At 30.7% G+C, this 25,768-nt stretch overlaps 2 protein-coding genes across 4 annotated transcripts in view; one reads left to right on the forward strand and one right to left on the reverse strand.

Moving 5' to 3' along the window:
• The window catches only part of LOC119668657 (teneurin-m), a 345,384-nt gene that overhangs the window by 209,939 nt on the left and 109,677 nt on the right, over positions 1-25,768 (reverse strand). The gene's annotated exons all lie outside the window — the stretch shown is intronic.
• Positions 12,855-16,118, forward strand: LOC119668660. Its single transcript, XM_038078244.1, has 2 exons — positions 12,855-15,858; positions 15,976-16,118. Exon 1 carries the CDS (start codon positions 12,944-12,946, stop codon positions 15,764-15,766), a length of 2,823 nt encoding a protein of 940 aa, XP_037934172.1. The 5' UTR covers positions 12,855-12,943; the 3' UTR covers positions 15,767-15,858; positions 15,976-16,118.

The raw sequence follows: 25,768 nt of genomic DNA on the forward strand, positions 1-25,768 counted from the left end.
TATTAAAAATTAACTAATCCGAAAAATTTAGTTTTCATAAATTTTGATAGTTTTTTTTTTAATAAATGTGTAAATTAGAAATTTGAATTAAATTAATTTAAAAATTAAACTCAGCTTTGTAGTCGATGATATTTTTACAAAATTTTATTAAAAATAGTTTAAATATATTTTAATTTATAATTTACAATTCATTTAAAATTTATTTGTTTTATTATAATTACAAAAAACAATTTATTACAAATTATTTTATTTACAGAATAATATTCCGTAGCAAATATTAAAAAATTATACACATTATTTGTTTCAAAAAACGAACTAAGTCCTGAAAAGAAAGAAAGTAATTTTTTCAAGAAAGTATTTTTTTTAATAATGAAAAATACATAAAAACAATTAAGCTGTCTAACAATATTCATATAAATATTTTTCAAATTAAAATAATAAGTAGCATAATAAAGATCAGTCATTTTATAATTTAAAGTAAGGATGGCTACACAATATTTTATAATAAAAATATTTTATTAAAATTAAATTAAAGATTTTGATCAGTAAAACAAAAATTATTTGAAATAAATAAAATAAATAAATAAGTACATAAATAAATGAAGAATAAATAATATATAAATAATAATAATAAAATAATATAAAAATAAATAAATCCATAATATAAATAAATAAAAGAAATTAATATATAAAAATATTTTATTAAAGAATAGAATATTATTAAAAATAAAATATTTTAAAAACTTATTTAAAAAGTTGTGTAGTCAATTAACATTAACTAATTAGCTAATACAAAGTTATTCAAATCAGATTTGATCAATAAAACCATAAACTGTAATTTGAAATAATATTTAAAATAATAAATATACAAAAACAAGCCCCTATTTTTGTAATATAAGCCTACTAATATATCATATTTTTTCTCAAGATAATAAAAAAAAAACCAAAAACACACGCACTTAACGCAGCTTCCGTTTTATTTCTTAATAACTTGCTTTCATCTTCCTGTCGTCACCTTAAATTTGCCTTAAAAATAATATTAGAAATCAAGTATTTTCTTGGAGTGAACACACCCATCGGCGAGTGGCAGTCAGGCAACAAAAATGATGTATTGACGAAACATTTCTCATAACAAGCTTCGACGCATGAAAACGCTCGGTTATGCTTTAATCACACTCATAAAAAGCCCACAAATAGCAGAAAATATTAAAAATATGAAAATGAAAAACTGAAAAAAGTAATGCGAAACAAATGTCAAAGGAAAAGCATGCAAGTAAGTGCCAAAATATCTAAGCAAATAAATAAAAAAACTAGAAAATGGCGCTGACGTTGGTGTCGTTGCTGGCACTGGTTTACCTCATTTATAATGTTCAGAAACAGCATTTTTTGTGAATCCTTTCTGCCTTTGCTGTTATTAAGTTTGTTTAGTTTTTGTGCTATATGACGCTGAAAATAACGAACCTCAGCGAACCTCAACATAAAGGAGCCAAAGAAATATGCCCACTAATTTAAGCGTCGTTAATATGCTACCGACAGCATATGCCACTCAGAGTAGCAGGATAAGCTCGGTAGAGCAGTATCCTTTAATATTGTTTCTAGCTGTTGAAAAGAAATTTTTGCTACCATTTGACGAATGAACGTTTGTTGGTTTGGTTGTTGGGTTGTTTGGTTGTTTGCTTGATGGCTTTGGCTGGCTTTTGTTTTTGATTGGATACATTATTTTATGTCAAAACTGTAAAAACCATATTGTGTGTGTGCCTTTGTCCGTGCAATGTGCTTAAAATGTCAACAATTTCGAAGGAGACGTCAGTACTGGCGCTAGTGACTGAGCGCGCGCTAGTTTAGTGGCGTTGTACGCTTTAACTTTAGTTAATGACAATAGACATAAATCATTTGCGTTTTACATATTTGACAGTTGAAAAGGAACACATTCCACAGTATGTAAAAAAATTTTCAAATAAATGAGAAATACGCCCATATACCAACTAATAGACTTATACGCACTTATTTATACGCACTATCAACATATCAACATATCAACACAGAACTATCACATACGGACATACGGACATACGGACATACATACGTTGAGCACAATGGCAGTCGCTTTGTTTTATAATCATTCATTATTGCACAGAATGTGTCATCCATGGTCATGTTCATTTCTCAGCACTCTTGTTCACACAGTACAGCACTACAACAGTAAATCGTCACACAAGTATCCTTTTTATTGTATCTGCACATTTGTATATTTATACGGGCACATACTTAAGTGCCCAGGCATTTGTGTTTGCCATTATGTATTTAGCATACTTGAGAGCCATTCTGTGTAACAATCTAAACATAAGCATCAACATTCCAGTACGTGGCCACATGATGCTCAGCTGAAATTATTTTTCTAATTAAAATAAATTTTCGTTGCAGAAAAATAAGTTTACTGTGTAAATGACAAATATTATGAAAAGGCAAACAGCACAAATTATTACAGCAAAATAATTTTAGTATTCATGCAATTTCAGATAATTTAAATGTGAAATAAATTTCTAAAAAAAGGACTTTGCATCTGCAGCAAAATTAAATTACTCATACGTTCTGTTGTTTTCGGGAAGGTAAATATTTTGTAATAATTTAAATAAATTATATAACACAATTTTATATTTAATTACAGTTAAAATAATTCAATGATGAAAAGTAACATTGGGTCAAAATTATCTTATCTTATCTACCTATTACATAGTAGATAAGATGGATAAGATCGCGATCTTTGAGAGCTGTTCTGCTATGATAGCGTGTTTTCTAAGAGGCATATCATGATTGCAGTCACAGTCACGGAATTGTTGTTGCTTTCAATGCAAAATGAAATAAAAAATTGTTAATGACAGATCACTTCATTTTGCATTGAAAGCAATAACAATCGGTGACTGTGACTGCAGTCATAACATGCCCAAAAAATGTCTTAAGACAGCCTACAATTAAGCTGTTGTGAGGGTGCCAATAAATATTGCAAGTAAACCGAAGCCTCGAAATTTGAATATATGATGTTAAATTCATCATTAAATTTTTTATAAACTTTATTATTATTGAACAAATATTGCTTATATATTTTAAAACTTTTCTTTTCTTCTTTCTTCTTTCTTCTTTTTTTATGTATTTATGTAATTTTCTCAAACAAAATCAAATACTAGGCTCCTAGGAGAGGTATGCAGATCTGAGGTCAATTATTGCTTAGTCTGATGAAGTGATAAACAATTATCTAGTCAAGGCGTAGAGAGGGGTTTTGAAGAAACCTCGCAGTTAATAGGGAGTAAAAGTGCACTGACTCAGCTAGCTACAACATAATAGAGGGTTAATGTACATTATATGTTGGTTGGGAAAATATATACATTGTATAATATTTTGTATTAAACTGATGTTGCGAAGATTTACAATATGATTAAATATTGTAGTTCTCCAATTTAGATATTTATCATAGGTAATATTATATATACTATTCGATTAATTTATATGTATTATTTATATGAATTACATATACTATTTATACATTATTTATTTATTTCTATTTGAACCAGTGCACTTGAGCACTTTTACTCTTTCTTAACTCGAGGTATTTGTACATATTATATATTATTTTATTATACATGTCGTGTATTATGTTATTATTTATTATTTTAATATATTATAATATTATATATTATTTTAAATATTAACTCATGTAATTAAGAAACATTGTTTAAGTAAATTCAGTAAATATTTTGTAATTTAGAGCATATATACTTTTACTCAAGTAAGTAAACTTCCCACAAAACAAACAAAAATTTATATAAAAGCTATTACGTGTACAACTGAATGAAGTAATACTTAAACACATTTCATTGACAAAAAATATTATTAATGATATTATCTGGTGGGCCTTTTAAGTTTGTTTTATGATATATAAAAATAAGAGCAGTTATCGCGTAAATATGCAAAACACACAACCAAAAATGTGCCGAAAATTATGAAACTCTGCGCACACAAACTGAACACACCAAACTGTGAGTTGAGTTGAGGACTCAAAAGCGTTGCCATTATTTGTCTGAACACATAAAAGCACACATTTACACGTTTATTTGTGATATTGCACAATATTTGCTGGCATAATTAGGTCATGACCTGAGAAAACTTTATACATTATTCAAAATTTTAGCTCCTTTTCGCTTTTTCCGCCTTTCTTTTTTAACTTTTCCGAATTTTCTATATAAATTTTATGTTTTGTTTACATTGTTTGTGACATTTTTGCTAAGGCGTCGAAAATTGAATGTCATTGAACCTTTGCAACGGTTGCGCGGGTAGATATAGATTCATATTGCACACCTATATATACATATAGTACGGTGTATGGTATACAATATATGGTATATATCAATATGTATTGTAGAAATGTTGAATATCATTTTACTTGCTCATTTCTCATTTTTTTTTTATTTTTTATAATTTTTATTATTTTTAATTTACATTTGCCGTTTCCATTGTGTGCCTTTATATCCTGTCATTTAATTCCGAAAGCAATTAAGCTCACTATCTCTGTCACTCACAGTCCGTTTGGCAGTACCAGAAGACAGGGACGTAAACTGAGAAAAATTATAATGAAAATTTGCATGCCCGGCCATGTTCCTTCCTTGTGCACAACAAAATGGCAAATGTGTTGACATTTTTATTACAAATGTTTGCTGTAGCTTTGCTATTAGTGAAAAGGAAATTTATGCGTTGTTAGGAATTTTTTAATTAAATTTTTAGTTGAATTTTTCTTGTACTAATTTTTCGGTGTCAATGCTTTTAAGTGAAAAAAAAATTGGAATAAAATAAAAAAAATTTATTAAAAACTTCACAAAAATTGTACAAAAATATTTAAATTATAGTACATAGGGAAGAAACTTATATTGTTTTTTTTTTTTGATTATTTAAGGCTCATTATGGCTGAGTTATGGCAGAGTCCTATGGAACTAATATTATAATTTTTTTTAATTTAAATTTTTAGTTATATTTCGTTTATTAGTAAACTTAACCCCTTTTTTTATTTATTTATTTTTTTTTTCAATAAATGCACATTCATTTTGTGTGTCCTTAGTAATGATCTGTCATCTCTGACACTTACATATTTCGTGCCAAGTTGCTTAAGTTTAAGCACATCTTCCAGTTAATTAACTCTTATTTCATTTTAAATTTGCTAACAAAACATAAATCAAAAATTTTGTTTTATAATTCTTGAATATTTTTTTTTTTTTTTCGAAAACAGCCAATGAAAGTGGAGGGAAAACCGAGATTAAAAAACAGTTTCAAAAATATTCACATGCATCTGCAGCATTCGAGAGGTTTGGTAATGAACGAATGACTGAGCAACTGAGTCGGTGTATCTGCATATGTTTGTTTGAATGAATGAATGAATGAGTAATTGAGTGAATTATGTGAAACATTATGACAAGTTTTTAAATCTTTCGCTAGTTTCGTTGGGGTGCAGCACATTTGTCAGTGTGGCAGCGTGCGAAGGCAAAAGGGTAAAGTAGTGTTGTTAAATGTAAAAAAAAATAGTTGAAAAAATTGTGTGAACACTGCATAAATTTGTATAATGATGTATTGCTTTCGCTGTCAAATCACAATTTTGTTTATGAACTGCTTTAACTGCATTTGTGTTGCAGTTCATTAGTTTGGCAACACTTCACGGCGCATCGATCATTAAATTATTGGAACTAAAACTGAAACTGTATGGAGAAGCACTGTGGGCACTTGTACAGATCTTAATTCAATTTGATTGAATCAACAATAGTCCAATTCACAAATTCGTTGTATCTCTGCAAGAGACTTTCCGAAGGCTGATTGCAATCGTAATATTTTTTATTGTTGAATTTTGATTTTTTTTTTATTTTTTCCAAAGTTCTATGGTAGCTTTTCTGTGGTTGTTGTATTCGTTGGCGGTGTTGGAGTCGGTGCTATTAAAAATTTTGTTAAATCATTTTTGTGTATTCATCTTCATTTTCGGAATACGTAGCATCCTCCTAAATTGTATATCAAAAATTTTGCCTCCGTTGTTGCTGCTGCTGTGGTCGTTCTTTGGCTCTCTGCACAAGCTGTTAAGAAGTGATCAATCAAAATGTAGGCACTTTTGACATTTTAAACCGAAATTTTTTGTAATTTCAGTTTATTCTTGTACTCTTGTATTCAGACAAAACCTATGTACAAAAGACTACGGACATGTTACTCGTACCATTAAAAAAATTATGTATGGCAACAATGTTAATAATGAAAACAAAAAATTTTCAATTGTACGGCAATTAGAAACGCACCATTACGAACCGAAAATGTTCAGATAAAAATGATGGTGTTTTTTGCTTGTCAAATTAATGATTAATTTTCATACATGTATATAAAAAATTTTAATTCTAAAAATATTAATTTTTACTAATTTTTAGAATCATAAATACAGAAAAAAAAGAGTGAATCAAAATTTCTATTTGTTAAAATGATAAAAATACAAAACATTTCTTTGATTTGAAGAAAACTAATATTAATAGATTAACTAAGAGGTGAGCAAATAGATATTTTAGTTTATCATGAGTATAGCTATTATAATGTTCAGGCTTAAAAGTATGAAAATAGAAGATTTATATATGAACTATTTAAATATGACACTATAAAATTAGACTTTAACGAGATTTCTGAAAAATTGGTAGGCATTACTTTCGTGTGCCGTAATAGGTTTTTCCCTTAAGCTTAATTAAGCTTGGTTTCATTAATATCAATAATTTATCACTGATTACGAATAAAGGAAGCATATACTAGAGTTGCAAATTTTTTTGTTTTTTTTTTAATCATGCTGTGACCTCTTTAATGACTATATACTACTTTAAATTGACAATTAGTTAATTATAATTGCAAATATATATTGCAATGAAATGTTCTTAATTTTTATGTGGATTTCATAATTCACTGTTTCTTGATTTATGAGTATTATTTTACCTTCCATTTCTGACTGTGATTCATTGGTAACAGTAACCTGTTTTATTCTTTGCTCGTTGAATTCTAAAAGTCAAAATTGTGGTATATCGTCAATAAACCAACTATTTATCGTATATATTTTTTAACTGCATAAACATAATAATAAAACCAGAGCAGTTATAATAAAAGGTTCCTAAAGAACGGCCGGGTCTGCGTTCCGGAGCCGCTCGTCGCCAGCCAACGACAAAGTACCGTTCGACACTTCCCAAAAGGACTTCACAAGGAGGTTGCAGCGGGTTACAACAACAACAACAAACCCATTAACAACAACAACAGTTATAATAAAAGTCGAATTATAACAATAATAAAAAACAAAAAATATTCTTAATTTAAATAACAATAAAGCACAAATAATTAATTTAAAAAAATATTTTTTTTGTCAAGAATTAAAAAAATCTTCATTAAAATTTTTCTTTAAGTCTTTTCCCTTGACATTATAAAAATAAATATTTATAAATAGAGCTTTTTGAGAGCGTTTTCAATTAAAACGTACGAATCTGGAAGCAAACCTATTTTTTAAAAAACATTAAAAATGAGCCATAAAACATTTCTGACATTAGCAAGATTCCCTTGAGCTGATATGAATTTTTTTTGGCTTTTAACAAATATTTTAGGTTTGTTATTCTAGTCAGCACATTTGCGCAAATACGAAAATACGAATTGAAATTGTTGAAAATTTTTAACGAGGTTTATGTCCTAAGTTTTTATTGCATAAACTGGCACAGTAATTAAACAATTTCAGAGTCACGTAACGCGCACACACCTTAGGAAATAATGTCGTAAAATTGGCATAAAACATTTGCTGAAGTGTTTGTTTATTATTAAATTTTTATTAAATTACTTAAAAACTTCGCTTTTGCTACCGCAGCAGACCAAACCCATATTGTGTGGTACAGAGAAAAACTTAAAAAAAAAACAAAAAATTAGCAAATATATCAGTGCTTACTTGGACTACTGACTTAGACTACTGGCCGTCAATATTACAAGTGATTTTATGTTTTTATAATTTAAAATACCAAAATTCTTATATATAAGATCTATCAACAGTAATAAAAACTTGCTTCATTTTCTTCAAATCAATCCGATTAGAAAACCTCGTATATTCGTTGTTTCAAATTTTTCCCTCACGCATAGACGGAAAAATCGGAAAAATTATGTTTTCCCACAAATGGCAAAATTTCTCCTTTTAAAAAAAATTTTATTTTTATTTTGAATACGCAAGCGTACAAAACTCGAATGAATTTATTATTTTTTTTGCCGGCAATTGCATCTAAATTTATGTGCCATATTCCGCTTTATGATGCGACTAATGCAGCGGCAATAGGACGGCCTGCGGCAATGGCCTACTAAGCCTGCAGCAAAAATATTGCACAATTATGTGCCTAACATCATCAACATCAGAAACATTAAAAGCAACTCGGACATAGACACAGAATTAGCTCTAAGATTGCTGGTGCCAAATGGCAATAGAAGCAGCAACAGCAATGCAATTCCAATTGTAATTGCAATATTTTAATTGTCAGCAACAAAAAAATGTAAAAATCTAATATCAAAAATATGAAAACTATGCGGTTTGAAGTATGAAAATTTGACCAAAAACAACGAATTCTTGAAGATCGTGAAAGATTATAGAAGATGTTCGCTTCAGGCTCTGTGAAGAAGAACAAGAGTTGTTGCGTATGTGTGTGTGTGCACACAGTTTCTTATATATTAGAAATTAATTTTATTATATTTAATTGAAAAACAATTTAGTTATTTCTTTAAATATTTTTTAAAAAATTTACCAATATTAATAATATTAGTAATATAATGTATAATATATATGACAACAAGTATTATTAAACCATCTTATTCAAGCGTAAACTATATCTGCAGAAAACTGCAAGAAATCTGCTGAAAACTATACCATACTCCACTGTCACTGATTCACTGATCACTGTTCACTGTTCTTCACTGATAATATATTAGATTAGAAAATCACTGTTCCTTTTAAAAAGCTGCCATGGAAAGAATCTGAACGCAAATAGGATATATTTTGCAAAGAGAGGGCAAGGTTTTAAAAATGGCTTTTTATGGAATATAGGTATGAGGTATACATGGGGGCGATCTATCATCAGTCATAGTTGTGAAGAACAAAGCAACATTATAAAGATTTGCTTCCGTTTTATGCTTTAAAAATGAGCGACAAAACAAATAATTACTGAATTTCAGATAAGATGACCTAATCGACGAATATAGACCCCTTATCGGTGATTAACAGCAATTTGTTCACGTAATGATATATGATATATGAAACATATAAATAATAAGAAATATATATCGTCACCAACTCATAGAGTTTATTTTATGAAGAAGTTTCCTTTCGATAGCTCTCAGTACTGCTTCAGATGGGGTCAATGCTTCTGCGTCATATAGTAACGTAGGTAAGAGGAGCAACTTACAGGTTGATCAGGCTTTGTAAGTTGCTGTCAAAAATTGAATTTTATATAAAAAATAAATATAGATTGAATTTAATGTCAGAAAGTTATTTATAATATAAAAATGAAAAATTTTGCGGATATATTATTTCTGTTTATGTAAATTATATTTTATAATAAATTTTTATTTTATTTTTTGCCGATTTATAAGATACAATTAATCAAAAATATTGCACAGATGTTGATATCCCTGAATTCAGGAACTCTATATCAAGTCGATATCATGACAATGGATGTAGTGCAAGAGAAGCATTAAGTAACAGAAAAAACCTGCTGTTCCATATATGAAGAAGACCTAAACAAAAGTATGGAAAAAATGATAGAAGAAATATCAAAGATTACTCCGCACATAAATGCTAACAACGTTGCAATAGGATTGAGCAGCAGAACTGCTCCAAAAGGTCAATTATTGGCAGCAACACAGCAACAATAGCAGCAGGTATAGCCGCAACAGCAAACAATCCACTTAGCTCAGCAAGTCAGCAATCAAGGGAACGTATGTATAAGTACCACACCAATCATCGTAGTTTAACTACAAGAAAGAGCAGGAACAGCAACAACAACTACAACTTAACCAACAATGAATGCAAGATTAACATTGCCTGCAACATCTACTGCCTGCAACGGCCACAACAGAAGCAACAGCAGAAACCAGGAAAAGCAACAGCAAATTTTTTAGTGGCGAAATTTTTCAATTTTTAGTAACAATTGCAGGAATTGCTGTTGCTGTTGTTGATGTTGTTGTTGTTGTTGTTGTTGTTGTTGCAGTTATATTTTGTTTTGGGGGCGAACACTTAAAATTCTATTTTGCACATGGCACAAAGTCTGCAATAAGTATCATCAGCAGTCGGTGCCGCACTTCACCAAAGTTCGGCTGCAACATCAGCGTCAACTTAAGTTCTGCGGAATATCGTAAGCGGCTCCCGTAAAGGACGCGAAAGCAAAGCCACGATGCGAGTGGTTGACGTGGAAGAAACGTGGTAATCACATGAGAGAGTCTTGAAAAGTATACAAAGCAGTCTTGCATTTACATATGTATACAACTAGTTAAGCATGTACAACATAAGTCAAGTGTCTATATAAGTAAATAGTTGTGTCGACTAGAGCATATGCGCTGCTTGGCCCATTAAGTGAGCATCTTCAAAAATACTAAATTCAGTTAATAAAAAAATGGTAAAAATTCAAAAAAAAACAAAAAAAAAGCAGGAATAAAATGTATAAAATAATAAAGCGAAAAGTTCTGAAGTTCAACGCTGATATATGGCTCCAGATAAACCGTTTTTATATTGCGCATAGCGGTTGTGGGGTACATGTGGGTTTGACCCGCCTGCCGCAAGCTGGCTGCCGCTGCTGCTTATACTCGTACCATTTTGCTCAGCGCTTAATGTTATATCTTTCAACTCCTTCAAGAGTCATGCTTGCGGTTATTGTTTGAAATATGTTACCTCCATTTTGTTAATGCCATTGTTATTGTTGTAGTTGTTGTTGTTGTTGTTGCTGTTGTTGTTGCTGTTGTTGTTGCTAAAGCAATGTTTTGCTATTTGGTTGTAGTCATTTTGCTAAAATGGCGAAAGTCGTAAAGTATCTACTAAAGACACCGAAAAAAGTAGGAAATTACTGCCTTGGTAAATGATGTATTCTGATGAGCAGCACATTATGCACTTCGCTCCGCTGATGAGCCATATTTACAAGCTCGTCTTGCTCACAATGTGTTCTGTTATGTTGGCTTCCTTGCAAACCGGGCTGGCTTGCCTTAATGGCTGAACTGGCGGGATTGCTTATTTTGGCATTTTCTTCAGTCGGTGACTGTAGTACGCAGTTTGTGTATATTTTTCATTATTTTCCTCCATTCATTTTAGGTTTCCATTACAATAACTACTGCTGTTGTGTGCTGTGCTGGTTTCTTTCTACGTATTTTTTGTTGCTGGCATATTTGCTATTTTTGGCTAATGATGTTGGCAGCAATGTCTATCAGTCATTTTCATGTACACTGGCTAAAATGGACATGAGTCACAGTTATTTCAACGACTGCATTTTTAGCATGTAAAAGGAGTGTTCAGCTTCAGCTTTAGCTTCAACTGGGACTGTGCTGCATCACAGCTTTTCACATGTGAGACCTGTGCAGATAGGCTTCCACATTCTTCTCTGTGAGTTTTACCTTTGAGATTGGCTGGTTCATTTGCAATTCACAAGCAAAACACGGCTTCCTGACAGCTGCTTAGCAATTTCAAACCGATAAAATATTTGCTTAAATGCGCTTCTAAATGCTCAAGCGATTATACACCGAAATGACCATTACCGCTGATTAGCTGTCAACTTTTCTGACAGTTTAACGAATTGACAAAGTTGTATGGAAAATCGACAACTGAGAAAGACTACGTTCGGTCAAATGTTAATGAGGACTCCTGATGCTTTGATGAACAAAATTACTAGCTGTACATCCATTCTAGTATGCATTGGCATAGCAATGTGGAAATCCACAATATTTAAATAATTGAATTATTTTAGTTTTTTAAAATTTATTTGTTTTTAATATTAAAAAAAAGATGCTTAAACTAAAAATAAAAATTATGGCATGGTAAACTATTGAAATGAGGATTAAATAATTATTATATACTGCGAATATAAATATTATATTTTAGATTTTAATTTTTTTGTCGAATGTGACATGTCTTATGAGGAAAAGAAACTAGAAGGGTTCGAACAGTAATGAAAAAATAACAACAAAAATCTTTTAATTGATTTAGTGAAATTTGACTGTTTCGAGTAATGCCAACCACTCATCATCACTGATCTTAGGAAATGTTTGAATTTTTATTTAATTAGTTTATAGTACGTATTAAAATTTTTATATAAAAATGTTATATCTTTATTACATAAGAAGAATGTTTTACTCTAAAGATAAATAAATTATGTATAATGTGAAATAAAAATATGATAAATAAATAATGAAATAAATAATTGAATTAAACCAAAAGTTAGCCAAATCAATGTCCTAAGCCTCAGCGCAATAAGAATGGATTTTGAAGTAAAATTTCTTAAATGGATTTGCTACTATTATTTCTTCTTTCTATTTCTGAGCAAACAGTAATCTCGATATGAAGACCTTCTTTGTCTTGTTCCTAATATCAATTCTAAATTCCTAACATCTAATTATATATATCCATATATCCGTATATCCACTTCCACACACACATATATCTGCCATATATATACTATACAGTATGAGATATATCTTCAACTTGCCTATATTAATAAAAAAATAATATTGAAAAAAAAATCAGTTGGCAATGAATTTGTTCAAATTGTATTTGTGTAATTCAAATAAAACATTTTTCATTTTCAATTTTATTTTCATAGATATGGTTACATTTTCTTTCCCTGCAAATATTTTTTATTTGTCAAAATTAAAGTAAAATTTTATTGCTTCAAAAATGCCGATTAATGGGAATAATATTATGAAGGCAATGAGGGAACTTAAAGCTCCTTCAACGGCGGAGCAAATTGCTCGCCACTTGGCTAGAGGAACGAAAAGGAAGTTCGATGTGCTGCTGCAAGAAGTGATAGTGAGTTTAGTCGGTGGCGTTAAATTTGGCTACATCGAATGTCATAACGGCCACTATTATAATATAAAGAACACAACCGAATTGTTTAATTTGCTTGAAAGTGAGGACTCAGGACAGTTTAAGCGGCCTCGTCCCATTGCAGAAACAAACAATCCAAGACAACGCAAAGGACGCCTTGCCAGAAAGCGTAAACACAACGAAATCAGCGATTGTGAATGTGAATCGAAACTTGAGACTGCAAAAGCTAAAATCGGTAAAATTATTGATGAACTTGCTGAAAGGGTGGAAGGAAAGAAGCCCAGTATTGGTCCTGATCAAAAACCAAAACCCACTGCAGAAGAACTAAATGAACATATCGATCAATCACGCAAGATGACTGACCGCATTTTTGAAAATAAATCACTGCATGGCTGTGATGTACTTCAGAACCCAGTTAAAGAACCCGCATTGGAAGTTCTTGATATTAACAGAGAATCAACCTTTTCAGCGTTAGAAGGCAGAACTAAATTTTTAGATGGGATAAATGTCGATCAGTTCTGTTATTTCAGTGATAATATTTTCCTGAATCAAAGTAATTCAGTGGCAACTGAATTAGATGTACAATCCGAAGCTTTTGATATTACGAACAAAACTCTTTATTCAGAGCCGAAGGAAATCACTAACTCTATTGATGAAACAAACACCAATAATCCGTATTACAATTTAACTGAAGAAGTTTTCTCAAGTCAAAGCCATTTGTCAATTGCAGGTGGCGAATTTTATAATTCAGTCACAGAATCGAAAGTACCATTAGAAGTTCATGGTGATGATGCTAAAAATGTATTTCTTGGAATAGCGCTCTTATATAAACTTATAAATGATGCGAATGCGAATATTTTAACAAATCAACGCTATATAACAAATGTTGAGCAGCAACCGGGAGCAGAATTGAATGAGCAATCGGAAGCGATTGATCTCGGTAATAAAACTCTTCATTCAGAGTCAGAGGTTTTCGGTAACTTTACAAACGGAGAAACTGTTAGTCAGTATTGCACTTTGACAGACTATATTATAACAGATCAGTGCCATTTAACAACTAGATCAGATATCGATCGGGAATCAGTAGTAGGATTGGAACAACAATTGGAAAATCCTGATCACATCACTTATCATCATGATGAGATTTATGCTTCAGTTAAGGAATCGGAAGTACCATTGAAAAGTCGTGATGATAATATTTATAAAAACTTGTTTCTTGGAGTGGCGTTCTTATGCAAACTTGTAAATGATGTAAATGACAATAATTTAACAAATCAAAGCTATATAGTAAATGTTAATCCGCAACCAGCAGCAGTGTGGAATGTGCAATCGGAAGCTATTGATCTTGGCAACGAAAGTCTTCATTCTGGGTTGGAGGTTTTCAGTAACTTTTTAAACGAAGAAACTGAAATGCAGAACTGTACTTTGACGGACGATTTTATCGCAAATGAAGTCCATTTATCAACTGCATCAGATATTGAACGAGAATCGATAGTAGAATTGGCAGATGAGTCGGAAAATTGTGGTCGTATCAATTTCCGTCTTGACGAATTTCCTGCTTCAGTTACGGAATACTCGGAAGTTCCAATGGAAAATCGTGATAATGTTAATAAAAACTTTTTTTTTGAATTAACAGAGTCGAACGTCGATCAGTTCCATCACTTGACTGACGAAAGCTTTACATATTTGAGTCACAAAGGAAATGTTAGTCCCCAATTGACAGCAGAGTCGGATGTGCAATTGGAAGTAAGTAACTTTGACAATAACAGTTTTCATTTAGGGATGGATGACTTCAGTAGTTTTATAAATGGATCAAACAACAATCAATACTGCACTTCAACTGACGATGTTTCTACAAGTCAAAGCTGTTTTCTAAGTTCAGGAGATGAATTTTATAATTCAGATGCAGAATCGAAATCACTGGAAATTCATGATAGTGACAGTAATACTCCATTTGATACATTAATGGTGTTAAGAACATTTCTTAGTGATTCGAATGATAATGCATTAATAACGCAGAGCGATACCTCAATCGATGACCTTCAACAGGTAGCAGATTCTGGTGTGCAGGAGCTAGCCAATGATAATGGTTATAAAATTCTTCACTTAGAGTTCGAGGACCGCAATGACTTTTTAAACGAAATAATGGTTAATCAGTGCGAAAATTTAGCTGACAATGATATCTTAAATCAAAGTCATTTACAACCAATGATAACAGCTGTCAATCGTGAACCGGTAACAGAGTTGAAGGAGTTTCCGGATCATCGTGATCACATCAATGATGCTCTGCAATCGGAGAAGGAATCTCTAGATAATTTTTCAAATGTAGCAAGTGATCAAGACAGCTGTGAGATAGATAGTGAATCTTTTCGTTTAGAGTTGATAATTCCAAAAAAGATTTTGAGCGCAGCTGAAGGCAATTTTCAAGCTAATGATAATGTTTTCAAGATTCGAAGTCACTTATCAAGTTCAAATATCCCAGATATAGAAACGGGGGTAACTTTGACAGTTCATGATAACGACATACAAACTTTAGATCTTGAATTGAATATACCAGAAACTTTCGTAAAGGAGACACGTAGCGCATATATCATTTCAGTAGTCGATTCGCCGGAAACTCAACTAAATGACGAGAAAGAAGGTTCTCCAGCTAAAAATGGAGAAAAATTGTGAAGAGCTGATTATTATATATTTATGGAAGAGCACTTAAAATTTAAAATATTGGTAGTATCGCAACTGCAAGAATAATTAAACAATTAAAGCGGGTAATAGAAATTAATATTAATAATTCAAAATTTTTACTCCTTTCCTTTTATTATCTATATTTTTGTTTTGCTTATTATTTGTTTAATACGTGCCCTATACGATGGTTCATTTATCAGGAGGAACAATTGAGTTAAAGATATACCTGCAAGGAAATATAAATAAGTCGTACGCTTCTGTTACCTGTTTTCCCATTCTGGTGTGAGCAATAATTTTTTCTTAAAATTTTCTAATTTTTCTATATATTTGTACATAAATTATTGAAAAAAATATAAATAAAATGAATTTAATCAGAGCTTACAACTAGAATTTTTACTTTTATTTTATAACCTAATTGAAGGAGTTGTCATAAAAAATCGAACGTTCTTTTTACGAAAAAAATTATAAAATTGCTCCATTTAATTATCATAGACGATAAATAACGATCACATTATCACACATATCGAACCCGCTGGATTAGATTTTCGAATCTGTATCTACTAGGAGAAATGGAAACCAAGAAAAATACTAGAAAAATCTAATTTTTTTTGCGTAATTAATATTAAAAATTAAGTTTTTTCTATTTAACGTTTAACTCAAAACTCTGCTATATAGTATATACCCTACGTATCTATATATATATTATTATTACATATTTTATTGAGATTAGTTTTTTATAAGAGTTTTGTTTTGTTTTTTATAAAATGATTATTGTTTCTTATTATTTTTGCAATTTTTATTATTCCTTATCTCTAACTTCATTTATAAGATTGTTTGCGTACTGATTCAGACCCGCACTTCTGGAGGGATTTTGGAGAGAATAGTGGATCGCCTATACTTTTGTCATTGAACATTCAGTCATGTTATAATCTTTAATAGTAAATAAACATACTAATACATTTAATAGTATTATAAATATAGTAATACATTAGACAGGTTATCACTCGGTTCATTTTAACGGAGGGATTGACTTCAGCCCGTAAGCTTACTGTAGCTACAAGTCTGGCCTATTTGTAATTTTATTAGAAAATTTGACGATTGCAACAATAACAATGTTGTCTTCTGTATCATATAAGTATGAAATTTTTTGGTGTGATAAGTGTCAAATAGTTAACCAAGCATTGCAATCATTGAAATTGTAGGGTAATTATTTATTTTCTTCATAGTTATTTATTTAACGAGTATATCAAAAACAAAAAAAAAAGAAAAAAAGAATAAATAAAATATTCAAAAATGAAAACATTATTAATGCTAAGTGGAATTACTTCAATTATGATTATTTAAAATTAAAATTAAAAATATATTTATTTAATATAAGTTTTGAGTACCTATTATGACTTTCACCGTTTATTAACTACTAATGTTAGAGTTCAGTTCATCAGTAATAAAACACAATAATCAGTAGTTGAAATCAACATATTTTTCTATAGTCAAAAACGCGTAACTCTTGTCTTCAACTTGTCTATATTATTAATTGCAATATTATTGTATAATGTCTTTATTTATCACATAATTTTCTATGAACCCAGAGGTTTAATTTACATACGCTGAACGGCAGAAAAATTGGTAATAAGTGTATTTTATTGCTGGAACTGCAGAGACATCAATGGCACCGAACCTTTGCATTTTCCTGTTCGGCTGGTTAACAATTCATAGCAACAAGCCATAAACAACTTCGGCAACAACATTTACAACAATTTTTAAACGCTTTTAATAGTTATTGCCAATTTGCCCCTAAAAGGCTTATATATTTTCCACAGCTCAGTACGTCTCTAAATTACGCATACTTAAGACCTAAATTATTACCTGTCATTTAATACCAAATACCGAAACTGAATGCCGCGGACCGAATACTACAAAACACTCGTAGCACAGAAAGCAGAAACAATGATTTAAAAATGCCATAAAAAGAGTTTTCCGAAAAAAGAAAATATCTACAAAAAGTCAAAAACAAAAAAAAACAAACGATAAAATAAGGAAAAATAAAAGAAAACTAAATGAGCAAACAAGTTTGTGAGGCTTTGTGAGTAGGTGCTGCGGGCTAATATTTACAGAACCTGCAACGAATGACGGTAAGTTATGTTGCGCGCACAATGCACCGAACACTGACTGAACATACTACACAAGCTATGCTCAGCTCACTCAGCAGCTGAGACTGATGCTAAGTTTGGTTTGTGAAATTGACTATATCAATTGACTAGATTTGTGGTTGTTGTTGCTTTTGGTATTTTATTAATATTATAGTTTGTTGAAATAATAAGAATTGTAAATGTGCCATATAAGGTTGCAACATAAATACATTGACGTAGTAACAAAGGCCATAACTGCTGGCACAAACGTGGTGAACCGATCTATATAGAATGAAGGCATTATGCGTGACTGTTAAGTCGTTAGGAGTTCAAATATAAAAATGCGTAAAAATCTCACAAATCGTAACGATGAATGCGATGCTTTGCAATTTAGGATTTTTTCTTATTTATGAATTAGTAGACTTTTTTTTGATCGTTGTTGATTGAGTAGAGGAAATGAAAAGTCAACGCAGGGCAAATGTTAAAACTGACATTAGACTGACCACAAAGGCGAAATGGGAAGAAAATAATTGAAAAAAGCTAAGAAAAGCAAATGAAAACGACGTTCGGAATGATGCGAAAATGTTTGTAATCAACTTCGTTCAATGATGCAAAATCATACACATTAAGTGCAGCGGCAACGAACTCGCCATACACAATGCGCTGCGCATGCGCTCCTACTGCTGCTGCTCTTACTGCTTTGCAGTGATCGAGGTTTCTTTGTGTCGTAGGTTCTAGAGATCAGTGAAAACTATAGCCAACTAGCGATCGTCGAGTATCGATTGTTGCTATTAAAAATTTTATATTGGCGCGCAACAATGCAGCGCTGGCAAATGCAAACGTGCAGCAATTTTCGGTTTTATTTTATTTTTTATTTTTTTTTCTGCCTTATACACTCGTAAATAAGTAAGAACAGATTGGAGTAGAAAATAAAAAACAAAATAGATGAGAAATAAATTAATAAAAAAAATTGGAAAAATTCATTGAATTTTGCTTCGAGCGCGTCTTAGTCGTGTGTGTTGGCTTTTTATTTTAATTTTATTTTTTTCCTTGCTGGCAACTGCCACATATAGCGGCGGTCCACTCCATAAGACTGGAATAAGACTGGCTTTCATCGTTGCAAGCATGATAGCTGCTGGACTTGATTTCGTTGATCGTTTGCTGTGGTTATGGCTATTGATGCTGCTGCAGCAGCCGTTGTTGCTGCTGCGATTGTTGTTGCAACAGTTGAGGTTGAGGCTAATCAATTTTTATTTTCATTTTAATGGTGTTTTTGTTGTTGTTTTTGTTATTGCTGTTGCTGTTGTTGTTGTTGTTGTTGTGGTTTATCAACGCTTTATTACATTGACGTTTTGTCAATTTGATTGCTTTTGATTTTCGCCCAAAGTTGTCTACATCAACCACAACAGCAATATCGTCGAAAGCAGCAATTGCAACAAGTTTATTGACGCAATGAATTGCAGAAAAGAGCTTATTTGTTGTCGATGTTGTCGATGTTGTTACATTTTGTTTAGTTAATGGATTTCATTGAATATCGCTCACATTTAATTCCTTTATTCTGTCTTTATTTGTTTATGTTGATTTTGTGTGAGACCTTGAAATAGTTTATTACTGCCGGAGCCAAATTCGAAGTTATTCTTGTTGATTGTTTTAAGTTGGCAACAATGAATTCATTCATTTTCGATAATTGGTTTATTGCCTGTTGGCAACTTTTTTTACCTTCGAGTAGTGAATTAAATCATTTTTTCAAAATTTAAAAGCATCGGTTTTAAAAGCAAACACTATATTTAAAAAATTTGTTGCAATATTTTAATTAAATTATTTTGGAAAAAATTTTAAAAAAGGTTTTTTAATGTTCTTATGCACTTTGCAACATGATAATGATAAAATAATGATTTTAGCGTATAGTACATTCAAAAGAAAGTTTATTTACTATTATAATATTTACTACACATTTGAGCAAGGTTTTTGTACATAATACATTCATTTATTTATTTTTAAGTAAACTTTTATTATAATAATAATTTGTAGAATATCTAAATACAAAATAAAGGGTCAAAATTGATATCCAATAAATTTATGTCATAAGCTGACATCGTTTAAATGGAAATGTAGAGTTATTCTCCTCTACTTTTTCTTTAACAACACTATTTTCTCTAAATCACTAATGCAAGTTTTAATCTTTTTAAATTGCTTAGTTTTTGATTACTAGATTAACCTTTTCAGCATTCACGTAAATCTATTTTCAATTCATTAGTATAAGTTGGTTTTAGTGGATTCAATTTTAATGCTGTGGTTTTGAATCTTGATACCTTATTCAAAAAAATAAAAATAATTTTAAAATATTAACAACTAAACAGTTGATCTTTACATTGTACCATAGAGGATCGACATCCGAAAAAACTGGAAAGGGGCTGACAGAAAAAGTGCATTAAAGTCATAAGTAATGCTGTTGTTTTTTCTAGCAAATTTTTTTTAATAGATCACAAAACTTAAATGAGGGTTTGTTTTCCGTACTTAGAGAAGTAAGAAATAAAAATGGCATTAATCTAATCATAGAGTAAGGTAACATAAAATTAGCTGAAACTATAAGTTCGTTTAAGAGCTATTTAAAATTAATTAAAAAATTTCCTAATAAGGAAACCATTAAAAGTCTTCCATTTTGCCAACTGAAAGAGACTGTCGTTTACATTATGTTGAATTTCGCAAGCTTACAAAGGTGCAAAACCACCTTAAGCGACATAAATTTGATCTTTATATATAAAATCACTTTGTGCCTATACAATTTTATAATTTTCTAATGTATAATGCCACATTAGAACTAAATAAGTATAATTAAAATAATTTAACTCAGAATAAAAATTTTTTAACACTTTTAGTTAACAACTCTAATTCTTTTGGGATATAAAATACAATTTAACTACTTTTAAGTTCTCTATAAACAATTTTTTTTATACTTTTGAAATAATTTTTATCTATACTTTTGAAGCAATTAACATTCCTGCAATTTTTTTAAAGTGAAAGTGGTGTCTAACGAATGGACTCTATCTTTAGTACTTAATCAGTTCTTGCAAATTAAGAGAACAAAAATTCTATACTAAAAATAAACAATTGCTCCTCTGTTTTAAACCAGTTTACTATTTCAAAAACTCATGTTATTCTATCTCAAGTAATTTAAAAATGTATCTAAACTCATAATTAAAAATTTAATAAGCAAACATTAAAATATGATGACTTTAATCATGATATTATTTGCTAAGCACTTCGGATGTTGAAAATCAACACTTTCTATGGTCGAAAATAAACAATTTCACAAAAGTTGAAGAGAACATCTTGATAAATTCACACAATTTATCATCAAAAGAGGTCAATCGAAATAAATCTTGAAGATAAAAAACACATGTAAACATGATGGGAACGTAACAGAAGAACAAAATGCGCAAACATTTTAAATTCGAAAATTTTGTCGGCAAAATAAAATACAAAAAAAAAAAATTATAAATAAAAAATCTATTAAAAAACTTAGAAAAATATCTAAGAAATTGGGCAAAAAATTTATAAAGAGTATCAAAAAGAAAAAAAAATCAAATTAAAACTAATAAATAAAAGAGTGCTGCTGGCGAGATAGACATTCAGACAGTCGAAAGATAGACACTCATCACGAAAAATCTGTTAAAAATTTTAATGTTTATAAAAAAATCGCTGAAATTGCGCATAATTCACAGCTGGTTTTTGAAAGCGTTTGAAACAAAAAGAAATCATTAATAAAAAAGTAAATAAATAAGTATTAATAAATTTGTACACAAAAAAAACCCGAACAAATATCTAATAAAAGACTTCACTGAACAGCCCACGCGGTGGTAAACCACGTTAAGTGCGGCTAACCAAAAACTCAACGGCGCTTGCCGCAACAAATGCGAAAATTGTTAGTTTAAACGCTTAAGTAGCAAAAAAAAAGTGGGCGTGTGCGTAGTTAAGCAACATGCAATTAAGATTTTAAATAAAATTCAAGTGAAATGAGAAAACAAATTTAATAAATCGCAAATAAGGAATCATTTTGCTGGCATTTTGTTCAGTGATTTCGGTTGCGTTTTGTGATTAGCGTTTTTCACGGAAATTCATTGAAGTTGCGCTTCACTATTTGCTGTTTGCTGTTTGTTACTGCTGACGAAATGAAATGCTTCGCTTGTTTTAATTTGTAGACAAACGCTTTCTTGTTTACTGTAACAAGTTTATCTTACAGATACACCGCAGTTGAACATGCTTTACGCGTATGAGTATCGTTTAATGAGTAGCAGCTGTGTGCATATGTCATTTGCGAAACATACCCAATAGCACATGAAGGCAGCGAGCAGCGAGTATCGAGCAGCGCATAAGCAAACATTAGTTAATGCAAAACGCATGTTGCTGCTGCTCATCATCTTTTTCATCTAATAAATTCTTCTGCCGTTTGGTGATTTTCTCTATTTGATTCGTTATGAAAATAAATGACTCAAGTGCCATGAGTTTCTCAACTTGCTTTGGCAATTGCGTTACTGGATTTAGATTTATTTCAATTGAAGAAGAAGTGTGGGTGATTGAGCTTCGGGTATGTGCTTTGGGCTTGGGCTTGGGCTGTGGCTGTGGTTGGGACTGGAGCTAATGTAATACTTCCACTGCTTACTGGGTGTGCATTCAATTTATGTTTATTAATTTAATTTATTGTTTATTAAAATTCATAATTATTTTGTTTACTCGCACTCATACTCGTTGTGGCAGTCGCCAATGTAAAGTATAGTAAAATTGAAGACTGTATGTCTTATGCTTTAGTTAACAAGAACTTGTAAGTCTGTGGAGTCCGTAAAAAGTGCTGCCAAGATGATTAATTACTGCGCCCTAAACTGTGGTTTATGCCGCATTAATGCTTTGGTATGTTTTTATTATGTTTACCCAAAGCAAGTAATTTGTGGACTAACAGGCGTGCTGAGGAATGGGGTAGAGTGCAAAATATTCCTCTTATGTATTTCGCTTTTTATTTATTTTCTATTTCAATTTTTATTGCTTTTTCCTTTTTTTCCTAAAATATTTAGAATCTTTTTGCTTGTTTGAACTACAAAAGCTCGCTAATTGTTCGCCTTTGCTGTTTTCTTTTGAGATTTTCAGTTTATTTTTGAAAGTGCGCTCACTTTTAAGTGGCATCGTTGCCAAAATGTTTATTTTCGGTTTTGTGTGGCCACCTCTTTGCGTTAATTGCGCTTGATTTATTGCTTCTAATCAGTATTTATTGCTTAATAAATTTTCGAGTTTGGTGAAAGTTGAAAATTATTATTTCTACGTCTATAATTTCTTACTTAAAGATCGAAACGTATTTGGGAGATTAGAAGAAGAGGAGTCGACTAGCCTTGATTGTTTCTGTACTAATTGTTATTTTAGTGTTTCTCATTTTGTTTATTGTTTTTTTTTCTTTCGTATTTTATTATTATTATTATTATAATTTTGTAGTGGGATTGTTAAGCATTTGTGCGCTTACCTTTTTGTGTTCTCTAAGTTTAATTATAAGTTTTAAAATATAGTTTGTGAACATACCTGCAAAAGAGAAAAGAAAAGTTGTGGTTAATTACTGTTTTCACATTGTTATTTTTGGTTAAATATCTAATTATTATTATTATAATAACTTTTTGTCACAGTATTTAGAGAAATTTTTTCGATAATGTTAAGTGACTCTTAAGATAATAAAAATTTTATTGAACATTTAAACGTCATAGGTAAATCATATGATCTCTAGCGATCTCGTAATCAATGTTCAGTTGATTGTCACATTATATTTTTGTAGACTGTAATCGGCAATATAAACTTTGAGAGTAAAGTGTAAACAAGACAACTTACAATTTATAAATAAGAGAAAAGAAAATCGGAACCCAATTTCTAAAACCTTATTTCAATAAATCACTTTTAAAATGATGTTAATATGGATTAACTTGTGCGGTGTGAATAGACTAAATAGGAATTCATTTTCAGTTTTAATGCAAAATTGCTTTAATTGTGGTCATTTTCATTAATGTTTTAACAACAAATTATTGTTCAAAACTACAGGATGTTATCTATAGTACATGTTAGGTCAGTGAAGTGGAAATAGGATCGAATTGTCCTTAATACGTAGCAAAAGCAACTATTTTGGTTCTACATTCCACGTAATTTTGAGTAGACGATCATGCGTTCTACTTCTGGTCATATTAATGAATGCAAGTATTTGGTTAATTTCTATATTGGATATAATGAGTGAATTAAAGCATGAGCATGAGCTCATAAGCTCATGCTTGGATTTAGAAAGGCCTGTTCATTGACACATTTTCACTCATTAGTCAATGACTTATATTCTGGTTTATGTTCATACAGTGTTGGCAAGTATGATTCACAGAGGTTCCTACAGGGTAGGCTCCACCTGGTGTTATATTATCCCACAGTGTTTGGTGAGAATTAATATTATTTTTAACACTTTCAACATATTCAAGTGATATAGAAATCAATTATGTTATATATAGAAACTTTCTGTTCAAATTTTTTATGCTTGTTTCTCCTGGTACTGCAAAGTATTAACAACTGAAAAAATTTCCGGTCCAAAGATAAAAACTATCAATATGTTAAAAGAAGACATTCGATTATATTCGAGGAAAATATTTCGCTGCAGGATTTATATAAAATATATAGAAACTTTCTAATTAATGAACTCAATAATGCTCAAAATTGGACAAAGGATCGTTAAAACATTATAGCAATTCATAATCATCACTATTTGTATGGATTGTTTTGATTTGATTCGATTTTAAAAATGTTATCTAACCAAGTTTATAGTCATATACCTATATCAAAGTATAAGTGGAGTGTGGCAGATAAAGACAAATTACAATAAATAAGAATTATAATTAATTTTTCTATAAGCAATTTCATATCATAATTACATATTCCTTAGCATAAATTTGAATTAAAAAATCTTTATTAAATATATATATTTTTTTCACAGCATCATATTTTTTTAGATAAATTGATTTTCTATAATTATATAGAATCTCAGTAAAAGGCAACAAAAAATTATGATGTGTAAATATTAAAGATAAAATTGAATAGAATTTGTTTAAGAAATGTCATAAAACATTATTGATTTTGTCGACAGGGACAGGGGATGATGTGACGTTAAATGAACTCCTCGAAACCCAATGTATTCTATTGTAACACTTTTCTTGTGTCAACAATTTTAGTACTAAAATTGTTTTCCTTTCAATATTGGCTTTGGACTGTTTTGACTTGTGTCAGCGCGTAGGCAGAAAGGTGCAAACCATTGCAAATATACGAGTATCTTAAAACAATAATGCCAGCATGCAAATCCAAATGCAAACACTTTTAAATAAAACAACAAACGCTATGCGAACCCCTTTCAAGTGACGGTGGCAATGAAGTCGGAGTGGCACAGGATTCATAAAAATCATTAGAATGGCATATAAACCCTTAGACTCTGTCAGACTCCATTATTACCACTTCAACTGTTGTCGTTCGGTGCTGGCATAGAACTTGCCTTGCCGGCATTTTTTCCCGCAGCAAAGCTGTCTGCTTTAATATTTTCATTCAGAATTTCTTCCTTTTCTTCTGGTTTGGTGAAATATTTTTACTTGCTTTCAGAGAAGAAAAGATTCCTGTACTAAGTAAATAAAGTGTTAATGTTTGTGGTGTGAGAAGGGATGTTGGCTGTAATGGTATTTGCAGGAGATGCGTTATTTCTTCAATCACTTTTTTACCTTCTTTACAATGTTAAGTACAATATTTGACACACGCATGCAACACACTTTCAACGCTGCGCATCAAATTAAACTTTAAGGATTCAAGCAATTCG

This window comes from Teleopsis dalmanni, chromosome 1 (genome assembly GCF_002237135.1).
Source record: "Teleopsis dalmanni isolate 2A chromosome 1, ASM223713v2, whole genome shotgun sequence".
NCBI classification, from domain to species: domain Eukaryota; kingdom Metazoa; phylum Arthropoda; class Insecta; order Diptera; family Diopsidae; genus Teleopsis; species Teleopsis dalmanni.

What these genes read in the sequence shown, in the direction of transcription:
- LOC119668660 (XM_038078244.1), top strand. Translation starts at nt 12,944, where the DNA reads ATGCCGATTAATGGGAATAATATTATGAAGGCAATGAGGGAACTTAAA.